The sequence below is a fragment of the Xiphophorus couchianus genome, chromosome 6, assembly GCF_001444195.1.
Source record: "Xiphophorus couchianus chromosome 6, X_couchianus-1.0, whole genome shotgun sequence".
In the NCBI taxonomy this organism is placed as follows: domain Eukaryota; kingdom Metazoa; phylum Chordata; class Actinopteri; order Cyprinodontiformes; family Poeciliidae; genus Xiphophorus; species Xiphophorus couchianus.
The window spans coordinates 3,967,769-3,991,795 of NC_040233.1; the positions used below are offsets into that span (position 1 = coordinate 3,967,769).

The following is a 24,027-nucleotide window of genomic DNA, read 5'->3' on the forward strand; positions in this document are numbered from 1 at the left end:
TGTTTTCCATCCGAGATCAATAAGCGTTTCAATAACAAGAGCACGTTCTTGTTATTGTGTTTATTGGTGTGTATTAATAATAATAATAATAAATTATATTTAATATCCCTTTACAAAACCCACTAGGTTAACCAAAGTGCTTGACAGCAGGTGAAATCGGATGTAACATGTAAAATACGAGGAATAAAACACGAGAGATAATAGAATAAAATATTATTTTTATTGGGTGTCATGGGGTAATTTTAAACATACTGGCCTTTTCAATAAGGTTAAGAGACAATTATTATTCAGTTTATCCATTTGGTGCCAATTTCACAGCATATGTCTATGAATGAGATTTTAATCACATGCAATTCATTTTCATTGTAATTATAATACAGGTCAGTCAGTCCTCCTGAGCAAACACGTGACGACGGTGGACAGGAAGAACTCTCTTGTGACAAGAAGAAGTTTAGCTCATTTAATGGCTTTGATTTAAAAAAAAACATGATCTACTGTACCTTCAGTTTGTTTATAGAGGACAGTTTTATTTTAAAAGACTCTTTCTGGATTTAAAGGCAGACACGGTGTCTGTGTCACAGGCACAACCTGAGAGTTGATTCCACAGGAGAGGAGCCTGATACTGTAACCAAACGATCTACCTCTCCTTCTAGATGCTCTCAGAACCACCAGTGATACAGGCATATCAGACTGCAACTTTATTAATCCCGAGTTGAAGAAATGCGTTGGTTACAATGACCAAGCAATATAGGGCATAAGGCAAATAAATTCAATAGCAAGAAGAAAAACAATTGTATTAATATGAGAGTAATGTGTAAAAAAAAAAGTAAAATACAAGATTTATACGCATCAGTGCAGTTGCAGATGTGAAACTGCAACTGGACTGAAGCTTAGTTAAGTTATATTTTATTATTTAGCACACCGTGTTATTATGAATACAGAAACGAAAAGCTGAAATATTGAAATTTTTATAAGTGTATTGTTGTGCCTGTCTCTTTATTATTAAATATAATTTCAGATTTTTGTATAACTTTTCTTCAGGTTAACTTAGAAAGTCGGCTATTATTGTTACAGGTTAATTTTCTACACTACAGAAAAGTTATTGTTAGGGAAGCTCAAATGTGAAAAATTGGACTGATGTTGAAATGCGATAGTAATACTGCTGTTATGTTAGATATACCAATGTTTTATTTTATCTTTCTTTTAGCCGATTACTCTATTAATCGTAAGAATAATCGATAGATTACTTGATTACTAAAATATTCATTTAGAACAGCCCTAACCGATTTAATGACAAAATTATGACTTTGAGAATTTCACGTTATATTCTGCATTAGTCGATCCTCCATAGTGATGCATTAACTCATTTTTAGTGATTTTATCTTGGTTCCATGCTCAAACAGTCCTGTTGTGTAACCAGCTGCCTGCCTCCACCGAGGTCAGAGAGGAGCCTTGCTAAGCGGGGCCCCTCAGATCAGCGACTGCACTCTTCAGAAGAGGATGTTTGTCGATGGCAGGGGGCATATTTGAGGGCCAGTGACACTCACCGCTGCCGTCCTGGATGTTTGTTTTGTATAAGACCATCTGCACAACACACAAGTATCACTCCAGGTCAGATCGGAGGTACCGATCCGACTTTTCCTGGTAAAATTCCAGCGTTTTCCTCACACAGGCAAACTGCTAGTTAAGGAGGCCATCTCAAAGTTGTCAACTTAAGAGAAACCTTTGGTGCAAACGCGTGAGAAAAACAATCTTTGGACAGAGAGGGACGTCCAAATGGATGTTTATAATGTTTGTATTGGGACATGCATGCGCTGACTTCCATTTTGTTTTGCATGTTCTTTTTACACGCTTCATTGTTTCAGAACATCAAACCAATTTAAAGATTAATCATAGACAACACAAGTAAACACAAAATGGAGCTTCTGAAGGGACAGTGTTATGTAAAACCATGCTATAATGTCATTCCTTCATCAAGAAATTAACCTGAGTGTTGCTTTGATTCTTTCACGCATGTTTGAGAAACGCTTTATTCTCCTGAGGCAAACATTCAGCTGTGCCAAACGCCTGGGTGGGCCTCACGCCGCCTTCGAGACGCAGCTCCAAGGGCTTCTTCGGCTTCCTGTGACCACTTCCTCGCAGTCATTTTCTTAACAGTCTCTGGACAAGGGGGTTTATATTCAGAGCTGGGAAAAAAAAGATTGTGATGTGATTTCTCCAGAGGAGGTATTGCTTTGGAGATGTATAAATCCTTGACATTTGTACAAATGTGGCCTATCTCAGAAAGGACAAGCGAACGCCACGTCAGATTAAAGTCTCCATCCGATGCTCTACAAGGTTAAAGCAGCAGACACATCTGAGCATCTGCTGTTTTGAAGCAGGGCTGAACAGCTGCACAGAAAGTCAAAGGGAGGTCCAGGAGGAGAAGAGAACTGGTCTGGGGAAGAAAAAAAAAACAAAAACAAGATGTCAAATCTGTGAAAATCTGGTCTGGTCTGATTCATAAGAGATGCACATTTTAACAGCTTTTGAAAAATCAAAATAATTTCCTAAAAAACAGAATAGTTATCTATAAATGAGTTAAAAAGTCGGGGGGGAAATCACCGAACAATGTTTTGAGCGCAAATAAGGAGAGATATTCTTCCTCTTTTCATTTTCGAAATTGAAAAAAATAATTAATTCAATAAAACTTTTCACGCGCTCAACAAAAATATACTGAAGGTCGCCTGTTTTATTTCATGGACCACCAGGGGGCGCTGTGGGAGCCTCAGAAAGTTTGAGGGAAGGTGGAAAAAAACAAAAGGCAAAAATAGAAAAAAGTCCCGTAAATCTTTTAATCTTAAAATTTTAATCATAATTTTTGTTTTTTGTTCTTCTTCTTTATTATAAAGTATGAATTATAATAGTTGATTTAACAAATGTTATAATTTCTGCTGGGCTGCCAGTCAAATTCATCAAGCTGCTTTGCTCTTCAAGCAAGAAATGGACAAGTTTATGACAAGAAAAAGATCAAAAGATCTGCTCCAAGCAAAATATAAGAACTGTGGGAACAAAAGAACATTAGATGTGATTAATGTTACACATTAATCACATAAAATATTATATATTTTATAATATTATATATTTTAAAATATACATTTTAAATAAAATATTATATATTTTCTTATAACCAAGAGACGTTTGTGGTGAATAATGTTATTATCTGGTAATGAAGTCATAATATATTATCTGATAACGAATAAATGAAAAATAATAATTGCTGAATAATGAGTAAAAACAGAATACCGTATTAAGTAACATATCCTATATAACTTACTAGGATATGTGATGTGTGTGTATGCGTATTAAGAATGAAATTATTTAGATGACGCATCCCCACCCACATCTATCTATCTATCTATCTATCTATCGCTGTTATTGAATTGGTCGTTTCTGATTGGCTTACACAGGAATGACGCATTTTGTATGCGACTCCCAATGTGGAGACTCTTATTACTATTTCGTCATTGGTTTATCTGGTTTAATTTGATGTTTAACAGTTTGAACTACTAGTTTCTCGTACGGTTCTGCTGCGAGACGTACTGCGGGCCCAGAACTCTTACCGAGCGGAGGTTTCATTCAGCCAGGCGGAGGAAATGCAGGTAAGGCCGACTGCAGGAAGCTTCCCCAGAACCCCCATGCTCTGCTGCTGTGCCAAAGGAACCTAGCTCCGCGGCTAGCTGCTCCGCCGGGGACTCCGCTCGGCAACACGTGCCGAGCTGAGGCCGGACCAGGCTGACAACCTGGAGGCAAAGCAAATGCTAGCAAAGCGTCGGAGGACCGTGTGTTTGTCCTCCTGCGTGGGTCTAGTTCTGGACACGTGGGCTCCCACGGTGCCATGCAGAGCCTCGCGTAGAGCTCAGGCTTCTGAACGCTGCGAGGCAGTTTTATGTCATGTGACGGATGAGTTCTTTACAGAAAGTAGCACCCAGTTTAGATTAGATTAGATAGCATTTATTGTCATTGAACAGAATTCAACGAAATTTCCATTGCAGCTCCCGTGCAAAAGGTCAAATATATACAGTAAAAATAAGCAAGCACACAATAATAATAATAACAATATATATAACTAAATTAACTAAAGGCACTCAACCACACCAAAGAAGTAGCAGCAGGTCCAATTATGGCAAAGTGATAGTTCAGCTTAATAACATATTTGTTAAATTGGAGAGGAGGACTATGGGTTAACCAGGAGTATTGGCAGCAAAGTTAATGAAATAAAGAACAAATACATAAACAAGTTGTTTTAAAAAAAATCCAAGCACACAATAAAAGTATTTTTTAACGTTTTTCAAAAAACCAGCTATGGACGTGCAGCGGTTGATTTCGTCTTGTTTGCCCATTCTTCCTTTGTAAAATATCTACATTTGGTCCAATTGGATGGAGACTGATTCTGAACTCAAGTGTTCCAGTCCTGCCACAGATGTCTAATTGAATTCAAGTTTTGGACTTTGACTGGGCCATTCTAAGCATTAAGTCTAAACCACTTCACTGTGCTCACTCTAACTTGAATGATGATGGATGGTTAACCTCTGCTGCAGTCTTTCTGGTCTTGCAGCCTCTGACAGGTTCCCTTTCGATATTGACCTGCTGAAGAAAAGCGTTTTGTTCACTTCTTCGACTGCTAATGCCAAAACTACAAACACGATACAAGTCTAAAGCAGCGCAGAAAATTTACTTTATCATTCCCAACTTGTCCTGTTTGCTGATTGACCCGATAGAAATTCAACAGGAGAAATCCACTTCAATGGGAGAAAGCCCAGATTCAAGAGTAAGATGAGAATCAAGCAAAATTGCATAGGAAGGCAATGATCAGGCTAAAAAATAAAAAAGTGGAAACAGGATTTTTTTCCCCCATCTTGGCACTACTTTGATTAAAAATCCTAATTAAGTCCAATGAGAAGCAAAATATCCCACATGATTTCTGTTGCTAGTCATTGGATCCAGAGTATAGCAAGTCAGAACATTGTTGGTGTCAGCTTCTCAGAGCTGTGGTTCCAAAGCTTCTGAGTTTTTTCTTCACAGAGCAGCTCCCGCCCCCCACCACTCCCGCAGTCAGTTCCTTTAGACTAGCCAGCATCAATTAGCAAACATTATACAAGCTGCTACTTGGTGCAACGCTAGTTAACACGTTGCTAAAGGGTTAATAGAGGAGCGATGTTCTGATGACTTCATGAAGGCGGAGTTTTAGAAAGAGGAAGTTTTTTTTTTAGACACAAGGGGTTAAATTACAAAGCCAAATTATTTTTTAAGTCATATTATATATATATAGCATTATAACAACATAAGTTAACATAGTTGATAGTGCTATAAAATGGCACTATGTGCCTGGAAAACATGCTGCTGAATTAACTTTGCACGGTGCACAATATATTGGCACTAAAATCCGTATCGGCCGATGTTGGTAATTTGTTAGCATATCGGTATCAATCCGATAAACTGAGCAAAGAATCGATATTTATTTCTATCCTGTTGCTGTTTGTTTCTGGAAGGGGAATGGAGGCTGGGAAGGGCAGTTGGTTGAAAGGGTAGTAAATCATACGCATGTAATTGGTAAATATTGGTTATAACAGCAATATTGATATGGCTTCAACCTTTTATAAAAAAAACAAATATGTTTGATGTTTGTGCTGAAATGATGCTTCTCTGTTGCAGAGTTGGCTTGGACACCCAGGAAGACACTCGCGTTACTTCGGCAACCAGCGTCCGCATTCTCCCTGAGATTTGCCGCTCGGTCCAGCGAAGGGCGTCGGGACCATGGTGTGAAACGCTGGGAGTCCGTCCGTTCCAAACAGAAAGCCAGAGGGTCCAGCTCGGCCGCCGCCCCTCTCACATGTGTCGCTCTGCCAAACAGAAGGCTTCCCACTGCTGTACGCTCACATGTGAGTCCACGTGGTTCGGCCTCTGCCAGATGGAGCAAACGCAGAGCCGCTGGAGGAAGCCGAAGAGCCTGACCAGGAGACGGGCGTTCATGTCGTCCGTCAAGGGCGTGTCCCATATGTCCAGGCGGGACAAGAGACGCTTGTACTACAAGCTGCAGTTCTGGCTGTGGAGGAAGCGGAGCGAGAGGTGCCACTTCTGGAAGGTCCGGACACGACGGCGGCGGTGCGGCCCCGGGGTCCGTACAGCCACAGACACTGAACTTACATTGAAATCACAGGAAACAGTTTCGTTAGAGAACGACGACAACTCGGAATCCCCAGAATCCATAAAAGCCCATCTCGGCCCGGATGGTGGGGGTTCTGGAGAAGTCAGTCAGAACGGGCTGGGGAGCTGGAGCCAATCAGAAAGCGTTTCAGGTTCGTCTGATGCAGGCAGCGGCAGTCAGACCTCGCCAACGGCAGCATCGCTGCCCGATAGCGTTGAACATTGTGGACAACCCGAGGGCCTTCTTCACCCTCTAGAACTTTCCCACTCCGTGCGACCTCTGCAGGGCGCCGACGACACCGCACAGTTCAGGTCGCAGATGGGTTCGTTAGAACACAGTCCTGATCTCCAGCAGAGCGGGAGTGAAAAGACGACATCCTGTCTGAATGATGCCAACGCTGACACTCTGACCAGGGAGATCCAAGGTCAGTCCACCGTTCCCCGAGGGGGGGGGGGCGATACGGCGGAAAAACGTATCATAATATAATGGTTTTGTATCGAAGATATCGCTAATTATTGATCCGCTGTTTTTGTTTTAAATATTTGAAACGCTGCCAAATCGGCAAACTGGGGCCTCGTGCATAAAGCGTGCGTGCGCACAAAAAATGCGCGGCGCCATATTTTACGCACAAGTCGGGATGTATAAAAATTAACTTTGCGTCAAAGTTTGCTTAAATATACACACACTATCGCCGGCGTGAAAATGTGCGGCAGCCATTCAAACTTTTTCTGTGGACAATATCAAACTACAAAGCATCAAATCTCACCTACATCCACTGAAATCTGACGACATTCGGTGCTATTTAGACCAAGAAGCATCAAACCCGATGTTTTTCATGATTTTAACATTTTATTGTTTAAACGTAAACGATGAAACTGAACCGCATTTATCCTCAGACAGTAAGCTAACGCGCACACAAAATAAAGGAAATAAAAATAAAAGTATGTGAAAACCTCGCTCGAATGTTAACAGTACTTTTTCTCAGTTTTTCTCTCATAAAGATGTAACGCATTGGTCCGTGATCCAAAGCGCATGAAACGCATCTATGGGGTCATTTCATTCTCACTAAAAGAAGAAAACAGGGTTTTATCAGCAGATTAACTCAAACCTGCTGATTTAAATCTAATCAACAGGTTTGATTATTTTTAAGGTGATCAAGGTGTGTGTGCAATCACACGTATAGAAGTAGCTGCGAAAAGGTGAGCCGGGTAATTGTGGAGCGCCGTTAAAACAGGTATTTGCAGGATCTCTTTTTTTATTTATTTTTTTATTTGGATTTTTATTTTTTTTTAAATGTATTTTTATTTTTGTGAGGTGACATTATGTGTCCTCAAAGCGCCTTTTAAATAAAATATATGATTATTATTATTATAAATACTTATACTGCATCGAACAAGGATGTTGCCATGGTGATTGCTTCACGAGGTGGCAGACTTCCAGGTATTTACACTAATTTACATTAAGATGTATTTATGGTGGTGACAGGGCGGACCAGCAGCTGCGCTCCATTTCCCCTAAATTAGGGTTCATAAAGGAAAGGTGCGTGTTCACGGCTTTATGCATCCAATTTTTTTTTTTTTTTTTTTTTTTTGTGCTCCGCACTTTTTAAAACTTTTCCGTACGCCAAGTGTTGGTGTGAAAACTACGCACTCTTCTATACCTGAGGTCCCTGATCTTTATTCTTGAGGCGTTGAACTAATTTTTCCCTTGAACTCCGCAGTAATAAGGCGAACATGAAACAGCTGAGGTGCAAGTTATTCAAGAGGTTGTTGCTAGGTAACCAAAAAGAGTACGTAAATCCCCACAGTAATAATTCCGTGTACCAGAGCAGAGTTTTGTTTTTACAGCAGCGGAAGAAGCAGCTGTGGATGCTTTTGCTGACTACATAAAAAAATATACAAAAATGAGCTGGGCTGAATATTTAGAATAAGGTTCCAGGATATTAGAAAATTATGCATTTATGTTATTGTTAAATATGGCAGAAATAATTGTGCTGCATTTATGTTTTATGTGATCAATCCATGTTTTCGTCACTGCTCCACCCAACAACACGCTGAATATATTGGTGGCATCCAAAGTGAAAATTTGGACATACAGTACGTTGCATTCCAAGCAGTCCTTTGACTTTGAGATGTTATTTATATCGCAATAATTCAAGTTTTGTAACATAGCGCGCGGATCAAAGTAGTGCAACATTTTTGCACACTTTTAAAAAAAAATTTCATATAGAATCCTGATCAAATGCGTGAAGGGTTTTGATGACAAAACGTTTAGAAGTTTAAGGTGGAGGATACTGCATGTCTGTTCCTCACAGCTTCTTCTTTTTTCCCCCCAGACTTCTTGGAAGTCTTCTACAGGCGATACGGAAGCTTCATCCCGCTCCGTAAGAGTGACGTTTTGAGGCATCTGAAGAGGACGTTCAACTCTGATTTCAGTGACAGGTGAAGGCTTGCGATAATCCAAAGATAACAAAGCGTTGTGTTGCTAGACGAGACCCTGAAGTCAGCTTGTTTCCACCTCCGCAGGAAAAAGACGATCTTCTTCAAAGTGGACAAATACCGAACCGCGATCATCCAGGAATCCGTCCTGTCTTTCCGAGTCGTCTACAAAAAACACGTACTGACTCTGGAGGACTTGTTGACGTTGGCGGATGAGCACTGGCTCAATGACCAGGTTAGCACCAAACACCACAAGACCTTCAGTTTGTTGTGTAGAGTGTGTTCAGCTAAAACCAGTGTGTTTTGGGGTGAACTGCAGGTCATGAACATGTACGGAGAGTTGATCATGGAGTCGTCCAATCACAAGGTAACCTACCCTACAATCACCATTATGCCAAAAGAATGATTTTTTTTGAACGCATAAATCCGTCAAAAATATTGTATGGGAGGAGGATCATGGCGCGGCATATTTATTAATAACTTGTCACTATTCACTTGTGATTTTACATTAGCGGAATATTCACAAAGTTTTGCACACATTTGTAATGGAAACGCGGCTAGCGACATTAGCTCTAACCTATTAAAAATCTTCAGATTAAACTTTACAATGGTTATTTTGACTTCCTTTCAGGGGATGCACTGATTACACTCTTCTGACCAATCACCGATCTTTAAAAAACCGGATCTGCTGATGTCAGATTTTTAAATATATATATTTTTTATTGGTCTTAAAACTCACAAGCTATGATGATAAAGATTTGGGCGATTGGTCCATGTATAGAATGTCGTACAGATAAAATATCTATAATTATTTGAACTTATTACCAAATACATTTTTCAGTCTTTGTTTCTGATTAATTTCAGCATGGCTTTTTTTTTTCTCCTTTTTGTTTTTTTGTCTCCACTTGAAGGTCCATTTTCTCAACAGTTTCTTCCACCGTCAGCTCATGACCAAAGGATATGACGGTGTGAGGCGATGGACGAAGCAGGTTAGATATAACGTAAAACTCATTTTCATCAAGTAAACTAAAGAAACGTCCAACGCCAAGTCACATGTGTGTTATTAAACAAACAGAAAATGTGGATTCTGCAAATAAAAACAACATGTAAACGAGAGGGGCAGCCGTCCGACTCTGCAGGAGGAAGCTACAAACCACATTGATTGTTTTATTTCCTGTGGTGTGTAAACGGGTCCAATCGGACCCAAACACCAGTGCTGCCAATCAAGAATTGAAGCAGTTTTTGGTACCTCTGGCATCGTGGGCCGGTACCAAATCCTGTTGGAGGATGAAACCAGCATTTCCATAAAGCTAGCTAGCAGAAGGAAACATGAAGTGTTGAAAAATATCCTGGCAGACACTAGATTTTCTTTTTGTTTTTCTTCAGGCTAGTAGTTAAAATAGATGTTCTAACTAATCCATCCCAGTAGAACCATTGATCTGGTCTTCCTGTCTCAGGTGGATTTATTTTCTAAGACTCTTCTTCTGGTGCCCATCCACCTGGAGGTCCACTGGTGTCTGGTAACAGCCGACATTTCCGCCAAGAAAATCTGCCTTTACGATTCTCAAGGACATTCACTCCAGAAGGTTGCAAGGGTAATAAAGCTATTATTTTATTTATTTATAATTATTTTGTTATTTTATTTTATTTATTTTTTTTTACAAATTTTCTTCTGAGAAGAATGTTTTAGTAGGATTTTGGACAGTTGAGTTGGACTGCATCAGGATGTGTTGCTTTGTTTGAACAGAACATCCTGAAATACTTGATGTCCGAAGCAAAAGAGAAGAAACGAGCTTCTTTTCAAGATGGCTGGACGGTGTCATTCGTAGAGGTACGAGAAACTGGACCACGTTCTGTATGTGTGAACACAAGAAGTAAGATGGAACCAGAGAGGGCAACTAGAGTTTGACATTTTCACTACAGTTACACTGGTGTGGCAAAAATAAGACTTGAGACCTGACCTGGACTTGGCCATCAAATACTTGACTTGACTTGAACTGGGCCCTTAAAGACTTGTGACGTGACTTGGACTTGTCAAAGAACGTCTCTGTTGGAACCTGTTTTGGGAACCCGAGTTAGCTGCTGTTACTGTAATCACACCCCTAAAACCTTTCTTTTCATTTTGTCACATTTCAAACACAAGCTTCTATGCATTTTATTGTCATTTTACGTGGCAGACCTAACATTAGTAAGTAGTGAAGAAGTCTAAAACTAGTTGGTTAGCATTTGTATTCAATAAAATAAAATTGTGAAAAATATGAAAAAGCTCAAGTGCAGCATTACTGAACAGGCTCAGGAATGCTGCACGTGTGTCTATGGCTAACGAGCAGATTCTCATTTTTTACTTGATGCTTTGTCTCCCCCTGCTGTTCTTCACAGGAAATTCCACAGCAGACCAACGAGAACGACTGCGGAGTTTTTGTCTTAGAGGTACGTCTTGCTTTTACTCTTAACACGCTTTATCTGTCGCAGTGGAAAATAGTACAGTATGTGAAGTAAGTGAAAAATATTAACTGTTGTCGCTGTTTTTTTTTCTCTCAACTTTTTAAAAGCTTGTTTTATTTTCTGTCTTTGTCATACATCTTAAATATGAAAGAATTCTCAGAATTTTTAAACCCTTGAAATCCAGTTTATCCAAACTGTCAATAATTAATCTATTTTTATGTTTTTGAAAAACTGTAAATAAATAGTTTCACCTTTGTCGCTAGCTATAGAAATATTCCGTATTAACGTATTTTCCTGAATTCCGTTCTCAGTTTCAGTCAAAAGAGTCCTAATTCTTTTTCCTGCGGTTCACCAAAAGACCTTTTGGGGTGACCAAAAGATAAATCTTTTCTTTGTCCATAACATTTTTTTGTTATGTCTGGAAAGAAGTGAATTTAAAGTTGGATTATCCAGAACAGACATGGTTGAATTTCTGTAACCTTAAGCAGCTTTATTTGGATTTGGTTTTCAATAAAATTTCTCCTAAGTTTTTTTTCTAAAACTTGGATCTCATTGGACTTTATTTCCCAACGATGTTTTAGTCTCGTTTTCACCAGTCGACAGACATTGTACCGTATTTTCCGCACTATAAGGCGCATAGAATAGACGCTACAGTAGAGGCTGGGGTTACATTATGCATCCATTAGATGGAACTGCGCTAAAGGGAATGTCAACAAAACAGTCAGATAGGTCAGTCAAACTTTATTAATAAATTACAAACCAGCGTTCTGAAAACTCCGTTCATTCCCAAAATGAATAAACAGCTGTTTGATTATTTTCCCCGAGGTAAAGTAAGTGACGTGGTATTTTCGTGACACAGTTTATCTTTTAACAACAGCAAGGTATAACATATAGTGGAGGGGAACTTTTCCTCGATTCAATAAACACGTAAAAAACAGTCTGATACTGTTACGGTAAATCAAACATTAGTGCAATCACAATATATATCCACTTCCTCACCATTGATTGGTTCATGTTAAATTCTCTGGCTGCTGCTCTATTCCTGTGTTCTACTGCGTCACTGATCGCCTGGAGCTTAAACTCTGCGTCGTAAGCATGTCTCTTAATAGGAGCCATTTTGGGGTCTTTACACAAAACCCAGCGTGCACCGCGCGCTTCTTCTTCTACGGGGGAAAATGAAGTCGGCGGTTGCTTACCGTGGTTGCGAGACCTGTTGTGGCTCAATATTGGTCCATATATAAGGCGCACTGTCGGCTTTTGAGAAAATTGAAGGTTTTTAGGTGCGCCTTATAGTGCGGAAAATACGGTAGTCATTTTCGTTATCGCTTTTTGTCATGAATTTTATTCTGTTTTCTTACAGTTTAGAAGAAAAAGAAAAAACTTACCAAAATGTTTTTTCTCATTCAATTTCTGCACTGAGAGTTTTCTGGTTACTTTTTTTTATTCCTCGTATTCGTTTCACTTTAATGTTGTTAATTTGTGCTTCTGTAGCCCGTTACTTAAACACTCTTTCACTAAAAAATATGAAACCTTTATTATTCGTTTCAGTTTAATACTGCAATGTTTTTCTTTTTAACAGTACTCTAGATGCCTGGCTCTGTCAAGACCGTTCCAGTTTTCCCAACAGGACATCCCGAACATACGGAAGAGGATCTATAAGGAACTCTGTGACTGTGAGCTTCATGGGCAGGACTGATGAGACGATGGCACATGCAGCTTCTGAAGGATTTCTAAAACGAGCAACCTCACCGGTCTGAGGTTGGCCCTCTGTTAGGGTTTACGTCCATCGGGTCTACTGTCGAATCCACAACTCTTGTTGCTGTATTTATGTGATCGCTATTTAACCAGAAGTGTAATTTAAGTAAGAAGCATCTCTGAAGTCCACCAGAAAAGCCTTACTCAGTCTATCATGGACTTTTCTGTTTCTATCCAACTGTTAAAACGATCAGTTTTATGATTTTAATTTCTGTTCCCGTCGTTGTTTAAATAGATACATTTGGTTGAGTCTTTTGTGTTTCAACCTAAAATAATTATAAAGTTTTACAAACAACTTGGATGTTCTTCACTTTTATTTGACGTTTTCATCTTGTACATTGGGTATACAGTACACATTTCACGTAGAACAATTTGAAGTCTATACAAGTTTACATAGTTATATGTGAATATGTTGTGCTAGCTTCACATGTGTGACTGTCTCTGAACATGAGACCACAGCAAAACACAAGGTGGACATTTAAGGCACACACAGAGCTGTCTGAGAACCAGACCTGAAGAACACCAGAAAACATGGAAGAAGACATTTCTACTCCGGACTGTAAGCTAGATAAACACGTAGGTTCTTTGTGAACAAGTCAGAAAAAAAACATGTCAGAGACTTTTAGCAATTTTGTATGGGTGCAAATCAGATTTAAGGAAATGATGGGTGTACATTCAAATAAAAAGTGGTTCCTCCAGTTGGGGATACGATCGATGGTAGAGATGATAGATGATTTGAACTTCCTCCTCTCTCTACATCCATGCAGCCTCTTTTTCAACTCCTTTAGGATTCGAGGATGTAGTTCAGGTATCATTTGAGTTTTTGAGATGCTAGTCGGTTATCAGAAACAAATTCTTCTATGTAGATACGGTTACGCATCATAGCAATTGTCCAAACACATAATGCCTCAACCAAAAACACAAGAAGAGTCTACAAAAAGAATGGATGTATATAAATGATTGACCATCTACATAAAGTTTGGTCCAGTTGGTTTTGTCTAATCGTTGACGTGGAACCCCCACTCGATCTCCGGCTCGTCGTCGAGGCGGATGACGAGGTAGGACACGAGTTGGAAGAGGTTCTGCCACAGGCCTAAGAACAGGTACATGTAGAAGTCGCTGACGTCCATTTGGCAGTACACGCCCGAGTAGTTCATGTCGCACACGCACTCGAAGCTGTTCACGTAGTTGATGCAGAAGCCTCCGTTCATACACGGGTCTGAGGCACATTCATCTATGTCTTTCTCGCACCTGGAAGGATACAAAAAAAAAAAAAGGTTTTTCAGAAACAAATGCATGCTAACCACGATTGACCAGAAAATAATGTGTGTGGAAATAAGGACATTTAGTAGCACCTAGGATTTCTGCTAACGTTTTGAAAGAGCAAAAGGAATTTAGAAATTTGTATCAAAAAATTATTAATTTTATTTTATTTGGTTAAGCGGCTTTCCTTCAGTGTTTCAAGACAGACATCATTTTTGCGTGTCCTACCATTGACCGGTGAATCCAGGCAGGCAGTAGCAGGTATTCTCCGCTTCAGAGCAGTTTCCTCCATTAAAGCAGCTGTAGTTCCATCTTGTACCCGCGCAGAAAGAGGCAGGCAACTGAGGAAGTCTAGGCAGATGCATATACAGTGTCAGCTTCTTTTTTAGCACTGGCATGGCTTTGCAACCTTTGCATTTATTTTGTGTAAAGAAGCACTCACGGATCTGTCTCTATGTACCACGGAGTTTCAGGGATTTTAACACTGTAAGAGATAAGCTGTGATTCAGTACAACTTTTTAAAAATTCTTTTAGCTATTGCTTAAATACTGCCGTCACACTATTGTATTGTACCTTATAGTTCCCATGATGTAAGAAGACATAACGTCATAGCGCAATTACTCTCCTGTATTGTTTTTTTTTTTTATCCTTTTGCCACCATAGATCACATAATCTCATCAACAGACAAGGGCAGAAATACATCTCGAAAAAATTCCTCCACAGTTGGTGCATCCCATGTATACCATACATGGGCTCCACTGCAACGTCGACACAACTGGGACTCAGTTGTTGTAACAATGACCCAACGACAAAATCTTTATCTAACATTGAAAGTAACACTGGCATTTTATTCCTGGATGGTCAGCAGATCCATAAATAAGATAAAAAAGGAAAGGGGGAAAAAGAATTGCAAAAAAAAAAATTATGTACTGTTGCCTGATGCAGAATAACATTAAGAATTTCACACACTTGATCCCAATTTATGCACTATTCAGAACGAGAGCGCATCAGAAGTGACACACCTGCAGGACATCCTACAACATTTGCATTTTACGTATCTGTAAAATAAGGACATTTAAAAACTTTTCGTTCATCATCATAGAATCCACCATCATTTCTACTGCATATAAGACGTTGCTTAACTGGCGTTTGTAAAATGACATTGACCCAAAATATACAAGTAAATCTGCTGATTTACTTGTATATTAGCTAAGGATAAAAAAAAAAAAAGAAGTCCTAGGTCAAAGTTCAGGTATTGACTGCAAGGAGATGCTGTAGGGTGGGTTGAAATTAGCTAAACAGGAAAAAAAACCCTAAAACATCTTACAGCTGAAAGTGAAGAGTGAGACAAATGTTCCTCAGACTGATATCAGAGACTGGTAGATGGTCACATGAAGCTTCTCACTAAAGTCAGTTTGGCTAGAGGGGGTAACTCGGGAAGTTGGGTTATAAATGTTATAAATGTTAACTTTACCTATGCATTTTTGGTAGCATTTTTATGTTATGAGTAAGTTACCTGTGTTATGAGTAATTAACAACTAAAGATTTAGCATTCTCATGTTCGTAATTTCTCACAACTGTACTTAAACGATACGATAGGACTTGACCTTCCTCATCATGTTTCACATTTAGACTCATGTGCAACATGAGTCTTTCTATAAAACAGCATAAATGGAAAATTAGAAATAGTGTGATGGCAGTTTCAGGTTCATTGCGTAAAACTTACTCGCAGAAATGTCCTGTCATGTTCCGAGGACACAGACACGTGTAGCTCTGGAAGCTTTTCAGGCAGGTGGCGCCATAGTTGCAGCTGCTGTTTTCACACATATCCATTTCTACCTCGCACTGTTCACCAGTGAAGCCCGGCTCACACTCACACTTATAGCCCTCGGAGAGGTTAGTGCAGTTACCGTTTACACATGGGTGGGAGTTGCAGGTGTCTGTCTGGTCTTGGCATAGTGATCCTGTCCATTCAGAGGGGCAGGTGCACTGATGCTGGTCGAACAGGTCCTCACACATACCCCCATTCTGGCATGGGTTTGGAGCACACACAGTGGCTCCCCAGCATCCGTACTGCGGTGAATTATTGCTGTTGCCCCTCACAAACTGTTCCTCCTGAGGTCTGGGGAGGTTCAGTTCTGTCTCCAGATGGAACGGTAAATGAAGACCCCCAATCTCCACTGGACCTAGACATCCTGAAAAGGTCAATCCACATTCCTGGCTTAGGCCACCCAGGAAAATGTCTGCTCCATCCCTGAGAAAGTTCAAGTCCCCAACTGCTGCTTTGGAGACACTGATGTACTCTTTGTGTCCATCTACATCCATGATCCACCTGGATGTTGGGAACTGTCTCTCCTTGCTGATTGACACAAAGTGCCACTCACCATCACTGAGTGGAGCCAGGCTTTCTGCTGTCACTTTCAGAGAGTCATGATCAGCCCCATCCAGGAGCTCCGTAACCAAATGAGAGTCAAGGAGAGAGATCGTTATGTGATCAGAGTCTCTCTGAGCATGAAGCAAAACGGCCTCTGACTGCCTAGTGCGGAAGCTGAGGGAGACACTGGAGAGGTTGGACTTAATCTTCTTGTTGCTGTGATACCACAGAATGCTGTTGCCAAGCCGGAACGTCACATTGGACAAACCTATGGCATGCAAACAGAAAACACTGTAAATAAAGTCACTTCAATACGTTATGGCTGATGATGCCTTATTTGGTTGAAACATTTGAGTCTGATACACCAAAGCAAGAGTGCTCAAGTCCAGTCATTGAGAGCTACCACATCGCAAACTTTAGATGCGTCCCTTCTCTAAAGCACTTAAATCAAATGAGTGGCTCTCAACCTGACGTGTGCAGAGCTGAGTTACTGCTGGTGGCAGAATTCAGCTGTTTGATTCAGGTGTGTTGAAGCAGGGATGCTTCGCCACTGTCATACTGCCCCAGGTCAGCCACAGCTACAATCCGGTAACTTGCCACCATCGGCTAGTGAATAGGTTAATGTCTGACGTTAGTGTGACATGCTTTGGTATTCTCTGGTCTTGATAAAGCACTATACAAGAACAGCACACACAGTTAGAATGGAAGGTATCAAGGACTGGACTTGAGTACCCCTAACTAAAAAAACGTTTAGCCAAATTATGCTTTTATTACACCAATGAGACATGCCAAGGTGTTGCAGTACATGCCTGTCCTCCAATGCAAAGGCATGTACAAGTAATGAGAGAGGCAGTTTATTTTTTCAGAGAAATGAGTCTTTATGCCCCGTACCCAAATGAGGAGCTATAATAGATTTTCTGTAGTATCCTTATTGTGATCAGCACCTTCCTCCTTTTCCAAGAAATCTCGTCATCACACACTACCACAAGCATTTGCCAGTAGACCTAATCTGACCAGGGATTACCGCGTCTTAGGGGAATCCTGCATGAGTAGCTCTGTTCCCTCCTGCAATTAGCCACATGGTAATTAATAGGTCTTGAGTCCTGCTTGGGCTAAGGAATAGAAATCCTGGCTGTATGTGTAATGTAATTCTTTAAAAAAAAGAAAAAAAAGAGGTTGCATCAAATAGAGGCTCTAGTGCCCTCTATTAGATAGTGAATAGACATGAAAGTGAGTGAAAGAAGGGGGAAGACATGCGGCAAAGGTCACCAGGAATTGAACTTGCGACGGCCGCGTCGAGGACGAAGGCTCTATTACGTGGGTTGTGCTTAACCCCTGCACCACCACAGCACCCTATGGAATGTAATTCTTAAGACTTCTTGATCTTTGTACCTGCATTGTAACACACTTATGTTGTAACAGTAAATCTTTGAGGGAAGGGTACTTACACTCAAAGCCTTGGGAGAGGGGCTGACAGATAGTTGTAACAGGGCAGGGAGACAGCTCACACCATTTCACCTCTTCACACCTTTGCCCTGCTGTGTTGGGGGGACAGCTGCAGATAAAGTCATCCCACATGGAGTAACACTCCCCTCCATTGAGACAAGGGTTGGCCTGATGTGTGAAAGACAAAAATGAGATTACAAGGCTGGTTCATTTCACACAGAAGTCGCCAACATGGCTTTTATCTTACAGCACAAGCGTTGTCACTGCTGCATCCTTCTGATACGCCCACAAGCTTCTCCAGGTTGTACGACTCCACAGGAGTTGATACTGGGTAGAACTGCAGGTGCTTGCTGTTAATCCTCAGATCCTGGACGCATCCCTTGAAGTAGCCACCAAATGAAGCCGAGGCTCTTGAATCTGGTAGACCTCCAACAAAGACCAAATCGCCAGGATGTGCTTGGACTCGCCTGATGGCCATAGAGCCCTGGGTTTGAGCCGACAGGAGCAAAGTGGCTGCAGTTCCTTCCAGCTTCACAGCAACCAGGTGGAAGTGGCCATTGTTGACAGTGTTCCGACCGACAAGAGTCTCAAAGTTGTTGACCTGAACTTTGACCCTGCCCTCCACCAGCCATAGGCGAAGATACTGGCTGGTGGTATTGGCCAGGATGAGAAGCAGACCACTGGACTGCCTGGTGCGAATGAACATGGATATAACTACAAAATCCCCCGGATCATTGTCTAATGAGAACATGGCGTAGCTCTCAAGGTCTTTGTTTCCAAACCTGCCAGTGATGTACTCTGTGATGAAGGAATGAACCGAGAGAAATAGGTATCAAAGGCATAAATGATAAACGGTACACTGTCATTTAATTACAGGGTTGTATATATCAGGTGCTAAAATGCTCAACAATGTCAAACTTTTATTGCTGATTTTTAAAAATGCCATGCTATGTGGCTGTGTACCTTGAAATTGTTTCCTGTCTGAATTTATCAGTCTCTTACTTTGCTGTGCAGGAGCTTCTCTGATGTTCAGATTTGCTGTTATGCAGTTTTCAGCACCTCACCAGTATACGTGTTGATCAAGTTTACACTCAGTTGCTCAGTTTGGCTTCCATCTCTACTTTGGTTTGATTTGTCCAAAGGACAAAGTCTAGAATTCTTGAGGTTCTTGTGACTCTCGTTTGTTAACAAGAAGAGGCTTGGCAGCTTTTTCAAACAAGACAAACCTCAGTCATTATCTGACTATGCTTTCAACATCAGCATACTAACTAGGGCCTAAATCTAAGATGAAATTTTTGGATTTGATTTGCAGGTTCTCTGATTGATTAGATTGGGGTGAATTTGTGGGGACCTCCATTTTTGTAAAGTTTGACAGCTGTCCTAAATGTTTTCCACTTGTGAAAATTATCTTGATATAAAATGATGGACATTTGTGAAATGGCCTTGTACCCCATCCTAGATTGGTGGGCATTTACAATTGCATTTCTAAGGTTATTGTGTTAACACTTACCTGTACTGCCCAGATCATCTGATTAAACTCCTACTTTTGAAGAGATGGTCACTTGTTGCTGATGATCAATTCATCAAGTGTTCTTAGTAAACCCCATCCAGCTAATAGATGATAATATGGAAGCAGCAAAAACTGCCCCTCTGATCAGGCCAAGTACTAGCTCCTTGTATTCCTTAGGTTGTGACTCAGTGGGACGAGTTGCAGGGTTCAGTTCTAGCTTTCATCCCCTATCATTTGTCGATGTGCCATTGGGCAACGCATTTTTCCCCAAGCTGCCTTACTATCTGTGTGCAATTGTGTGAATATAAAAACACTCTGAGGGGTCCATGTGGCTATAATTCTCCATGTAGGTGTTGTCCTTTTGCCAATTCCTTCTTCATTTTTAATATCCAGCTGAAAGTTTGATAAAATGTTGATTCTAAAGTGTTTTTTTTCTTTTTATTCCAATCTTTTCAGAAATTTTAAAATGTATATTAGTTGAAGAAAACAATCAGTTGCTGATAACTTCACTCAGGCAATTTGTTGATAGTTTTGTTTGACAATGAAATAACATATACATAATAATAACATTTCTTAATTTACCCTTTAAAGAAGACACCTCGGTGTGTTCCAGACATTTAAGACTCCCTGATCTGGAAAGCTGAGAGCATTCCCGGTCAATTAGTGTACGCCACGTTTTTTTAATCCATGGTGCAGGTGTAGGTAAATAGTTTCTAATTTGACATCTGTTTGACTGGACTTTGGGCTATTTCCATTTACCCAATAAGCTCCTTTCAAATTTGCTGTCTAACTTTACCCTGGTGAGTGGCTCTCTTTAAAGCGATCCATTGAGACTTCTTGATGTGACACCTACTAAGACTGGACTTAACCTTTACCTGCTTTAACAGCCTCTGGTAATTCTGCTTACAGTTGGGTCATTACTAAAGATGAGCATACCAGACGGAGTCACATGCACACACCGTCAAATAAATTAATGAAATAAATGAATGACCTATCAAATAAAAATCAAAAACCAGAGGCAACGTGAAAGTCCTCAATAACTGACTGAAACATTGCATTGTGTGTTTTGTAGAAATAGTTGAAGTTTGGTCTCATTACCACCATTTTATTTGATACCAGGGCTCTGCAACTCCAGTACTGCAACATTTGGATGCATCACCGCTCCAACACACCTCAATCAAAAGGCTAAATTACCTCTTTGGTATGTCAGCAAGTTCTGCAAAGGTCTGAATACCATTCATTAGATGGAGGTGGGTTGGAATACAGATGCATCCAAAAGCTGTAGCACAATGACTAAAGTTGCAGACCCCTATAATAGACCAACAATAAAGCACACACAACAGTGAATTGGAATCATGTATGATTGTTCAAACCATGTATGAACAATCATACCTGGTTTTTAATCCACCATCTTGGTGTACCCACCAAGATATGGGAGTGCACTTAATTGAACATAAATTAAGGGCAACACTTATCAGACCTCAAGGTTGAAGAATCTATCCACAAGAACAATTAAAGCCCTGACATGCAATGGAAATAGATCAAACATATTCACGTGTTAGAATGGCCCAGTCAAAGTACAATCGAGAATCTCTGGTGAGGCTTGAACGTTTACATTCACAGACACTCTCCAGATGTGTAAAGCTGAGAGAGACGTACCCCAAAAAAGATGGTCCTACGAAACACTGAATCTGTATTGAAACAAATGTCTATTAACCCATGTGTCATTTTCCTTCCACCATTATTCACTACTTTGTGCTGCCCTGTCACCTAAAACTGAATAAGAAGTTGTGGGTGTAATGTGATAGCAAACAGGAAAGTTCAAAACTTGAAAAGTATTGAAAGGCACTGAGTGTGTGTGTGTTTTTACCCTCTGCACAGTCGTCTCCTTCATACGGCCTGTGGCATTCACAGGCGTACCTCCTCCAGCCCTGGCTCACACACCGCCCTCTGTTCTGACATGGGCTGTCCTCACACTTGTCTCTGTCACTGCATCCAGCTACGATGTTTGCCTGGACGTCTGAATCTTTTGGCACGTCACCGGGCAGCACCAGACGTGAATCTACTAAGACATCCCTAAAGCAGCCCAGAAAGGCTGGTGGGTCCTCTGCTCTGACCTCGACTCTACCTGAAGCCCCGTTCCACCCAATGGCTCCAACAAAGAGGCTTTGTCGAACAACTCCTGGCTCCGGCAGAGTGGCAGCTTGATCCATCGGCTGAACTTCGATGCCCGAGTCCCTGGTGCAGCTGACCTGACTGCAGAGCAACCTGATGAGACTGACCACACCGCCCAGAGATGCTTCAACTGTGTGCCACTTGTTGTTGGACAAATACTCTGGGAGTTCTTGAACCAGAGTGCTGGTGCCTTGATCTCTCAAGCTGAGAAGGCGCAGCTGTCCACCCATCAGCTCGATGGTGAGGAGCAAGTCATCCACTCTACGGTGAAAAAGAGTCCCTGTTGGGTTCTCTGTTCTAAAGCTGAAGGTCACATTAAGAGGAGATTCTGGGTCCAGTTGCTCGGTGTCGATATACATATATCCCCGCGACTCAAATGAGAATGTGGTGGAGGTCTGGCATTTTGGCCCAGTGTAACCTGGAAGGCAGATGCACGTGTAGGTGTGTTGGTTGTTCGAAAACGAGGGAGAACATATTCCTCCATTCTCACACTGGCTTTCGTCACAGCCTGAAAGGGGAATTGTACAGTTCTCTCCACCATACAGGCGTCCATTTTGGCTCTGCTGCGAACAAAGGCAACGGAATCCTCCCGAGTGGCTTTCACATAGTCCGCCATTTTGACACGGCTGCTGTTCGCATCCACCAAAGTCCTCACTGTACAGCGCTCCTGGAGAATAAAAAAAATAAAAAATCAATCTTTATGTTCATACAAACAAGACTGGATTTACACGGATGTAGATTCCTGGGCTGGAGACAGTTTTAGTGACCTTTTTTAGTAAAGAAAAATATTTTACTAATGCAAATTAGCACATTAACAGGTAGTCCTATCAGCTAGGAACTGATTTATGGTAGGCTTAATATGTCGTCTGATCAGTAGCTCTATGTTGTTCCTCCAAAAAATTTACAATAACTTCACAATTTTCAAATACTTGAGTATTTTTCACAATCTTAATATGTGAATGCGACTCACCTCATATAGGCCTACTTAGTATTATATAAAGTACAATGTTTGAAAAACATGCATTTACTAAAAAAAACAAAAAGAAACCAGAAATTCGTGGGTGTCCCGTAAAATCGGGGCCTACTTGTGGAAGCCCTTTGTGAATGCACTTAATTTTGACATGATATGGTAGACCAAAACAAACTAGTGCCTAATTGTGAAGTGAAATGAACATTATTCATAATTTTCCATGGCTTTTGCAATTCAAAATCTAAAAAAAAGTGGCATGCATTTCTATTCAGCCTCCTTCAATCTGCTGGGAAAAAAGAAAAAGAAAACATCCAATGCGCTCAGTTACCTTAAGAAAACAAAATATGTCACAACTGTAAACCTCCCAAGGTCAGCCACCTTAACTTGAAAGAATCAAAGAAGCAGCCAAGTGGCCCATAATCACTCTAGAGGCGCTGCAGAGATCCTCGGCTCTGGCGAGAGAATCTGTTCACAGGACAACTAGGAGTTGTGCAATCCAAAAAACTGGCCTTCATGGTGGAGTGTCAAGAGGCAAATCAGTGTTGAAAGAAAGAAGGAAGTTGCTTAAGGTTCCCATAAGCAAAGTAGTGGACACGGCAAACATGGAAGTCAATGCTCTCATAATGAAAAGAAATTGTTACTTCTCAGCATTCATATAAAATACCTTGTATCGTTCACATCACCTGAGTGTACCGTTCGTACCAGTGGAACATAGCAGTGGATACGTCATGCTGTAAGGATGCTTGTCTTCCCCAGACGCAGGGAAAACAGTCTGAGTTACTGGGAAGATGGACAAAGCTAAATACAATCCTGAGAGAAAACTTATTACAGGTTGTAAAAGACTAGAAACAGAGGTGAACATTCTAGCAGGATCACACCTACCAGGTTTAGATATTCATATTTTTGAATGGCCCAGTCAAAGTCAAGACCACTACAAGATCCCATTGCAAAACTTTAAAATGGGTGCTCACAGATACTTTCTATCTAAACTGACTGAGCTTGAACTCTATTCAAAGAAAAGCGCAAAGCTGGTAGGACTTGTTGGAGTTACTGCAGGAGAAAGTGGTTCTACGAACTATTGACTCAGGGGAAAAGAACAAATGCACACCATTTTTAACACTTTGCATGCTTTTCCTTCCATTTCATAAATCACTCGTCGTATTTTGTGACAAAGTTCAAGCAAAAATGGGGACTGTTAGAAAGACACTGTACGCAGTCAAAAATACACAAATACAAAATTCAGGCCAAATGACAATGAAGCAAAACAATTTACTCCTTCCCTAATCTGACACACCTGTTCAGGCAAAAACATGCCACTAATGTCATCAGCCCCCTAATAATCTCTGGTCATAAATCATTTAACGTTACCTGCAGAAAGCAACACAAGGATCCACACACGCATGTTGAATCTCGACATTGTCCTTTACAAGTCCTCCAGGTCGTTAGATGTTGGCCTACATCTTC

The 24,027-nt window shown here is 40.7% G+C and overlaps 2 protein-coding genes and 1 long non-coding RNA gene across 3 annotated transcripts; 1 reads left to right on the forward strand and 2 right to left on the reverse strand.

The window, feature by feature from the left end:
• Positions 1-1,771: 1,771 nt before the first annotated feature.
• Positions 1,772-3,910, reverse strand: LOC114147130 (uncharacterized). Its single transcript, XR_003596028.1, has 2 exons — positions 3,603-3,910; positions 1,772-2,437 (listed from the first exon to the last, which is right to left on the reverse strand). It is a non-coding gene; the product is annotated as an uncharacterized LOC114147130 (long non-coding RNA).
• On the forward strand, positions 3,506-13,120 carry LOC114147128 (sentrin-specific protease 5-like). Its single transcript, XM_028021686.1, has 10 exons — positions 3,506-3,641; positions 5,695-6,611; positions 8,523-8,628; positions 8,713-8,860; positions 8,945-8,992; positions 9,537-9,614; positions 10,083-10,220; positions 10,373-10,456; positions 11,005-11,055; positions 12,650-13,120. The coding sequence occupies exons 2-10, from the start codon at positions 5,873-5,875 to the stop codon at positions 12,764-12,766; spliced, it is 1,509 nt and encodes a 502-aa protein (XP_027877487.1). The 5' UTR covers positions 3,506-3,641; positions 5,695-5,872; the 3' UTR covers positions 12,767-13,120.
• Positions 12,691-23,980, reverse strand: LOC114146229 (protein crumbs homolog 1-like). The gene is made up of 8 exons (XM_028020117.1): positions 23,932-23,980; positions 21,289-22,260; positions 18,156-18,706; positions 17,911-18,076; positions 15,815-16,730; positions 14,531-14,572; positions 14,317-14,439; positions 12,691-14,076 (listed from the first exon to the last, which is right to left on the reverse strand). The coding sequence occupies exons 1-8, from the start codon at positions 23,978-23,980 to the stop codon at positions 13,824-13,826; spliced, it is 3,072 nt and encodes a 1,023-aa protein (XP_027875918.1). The 3' UTR covers positions 12,691-13,823.
• Between the last annotated feature and the right edge of the window lie 47 nt (positions 23,981-24,027).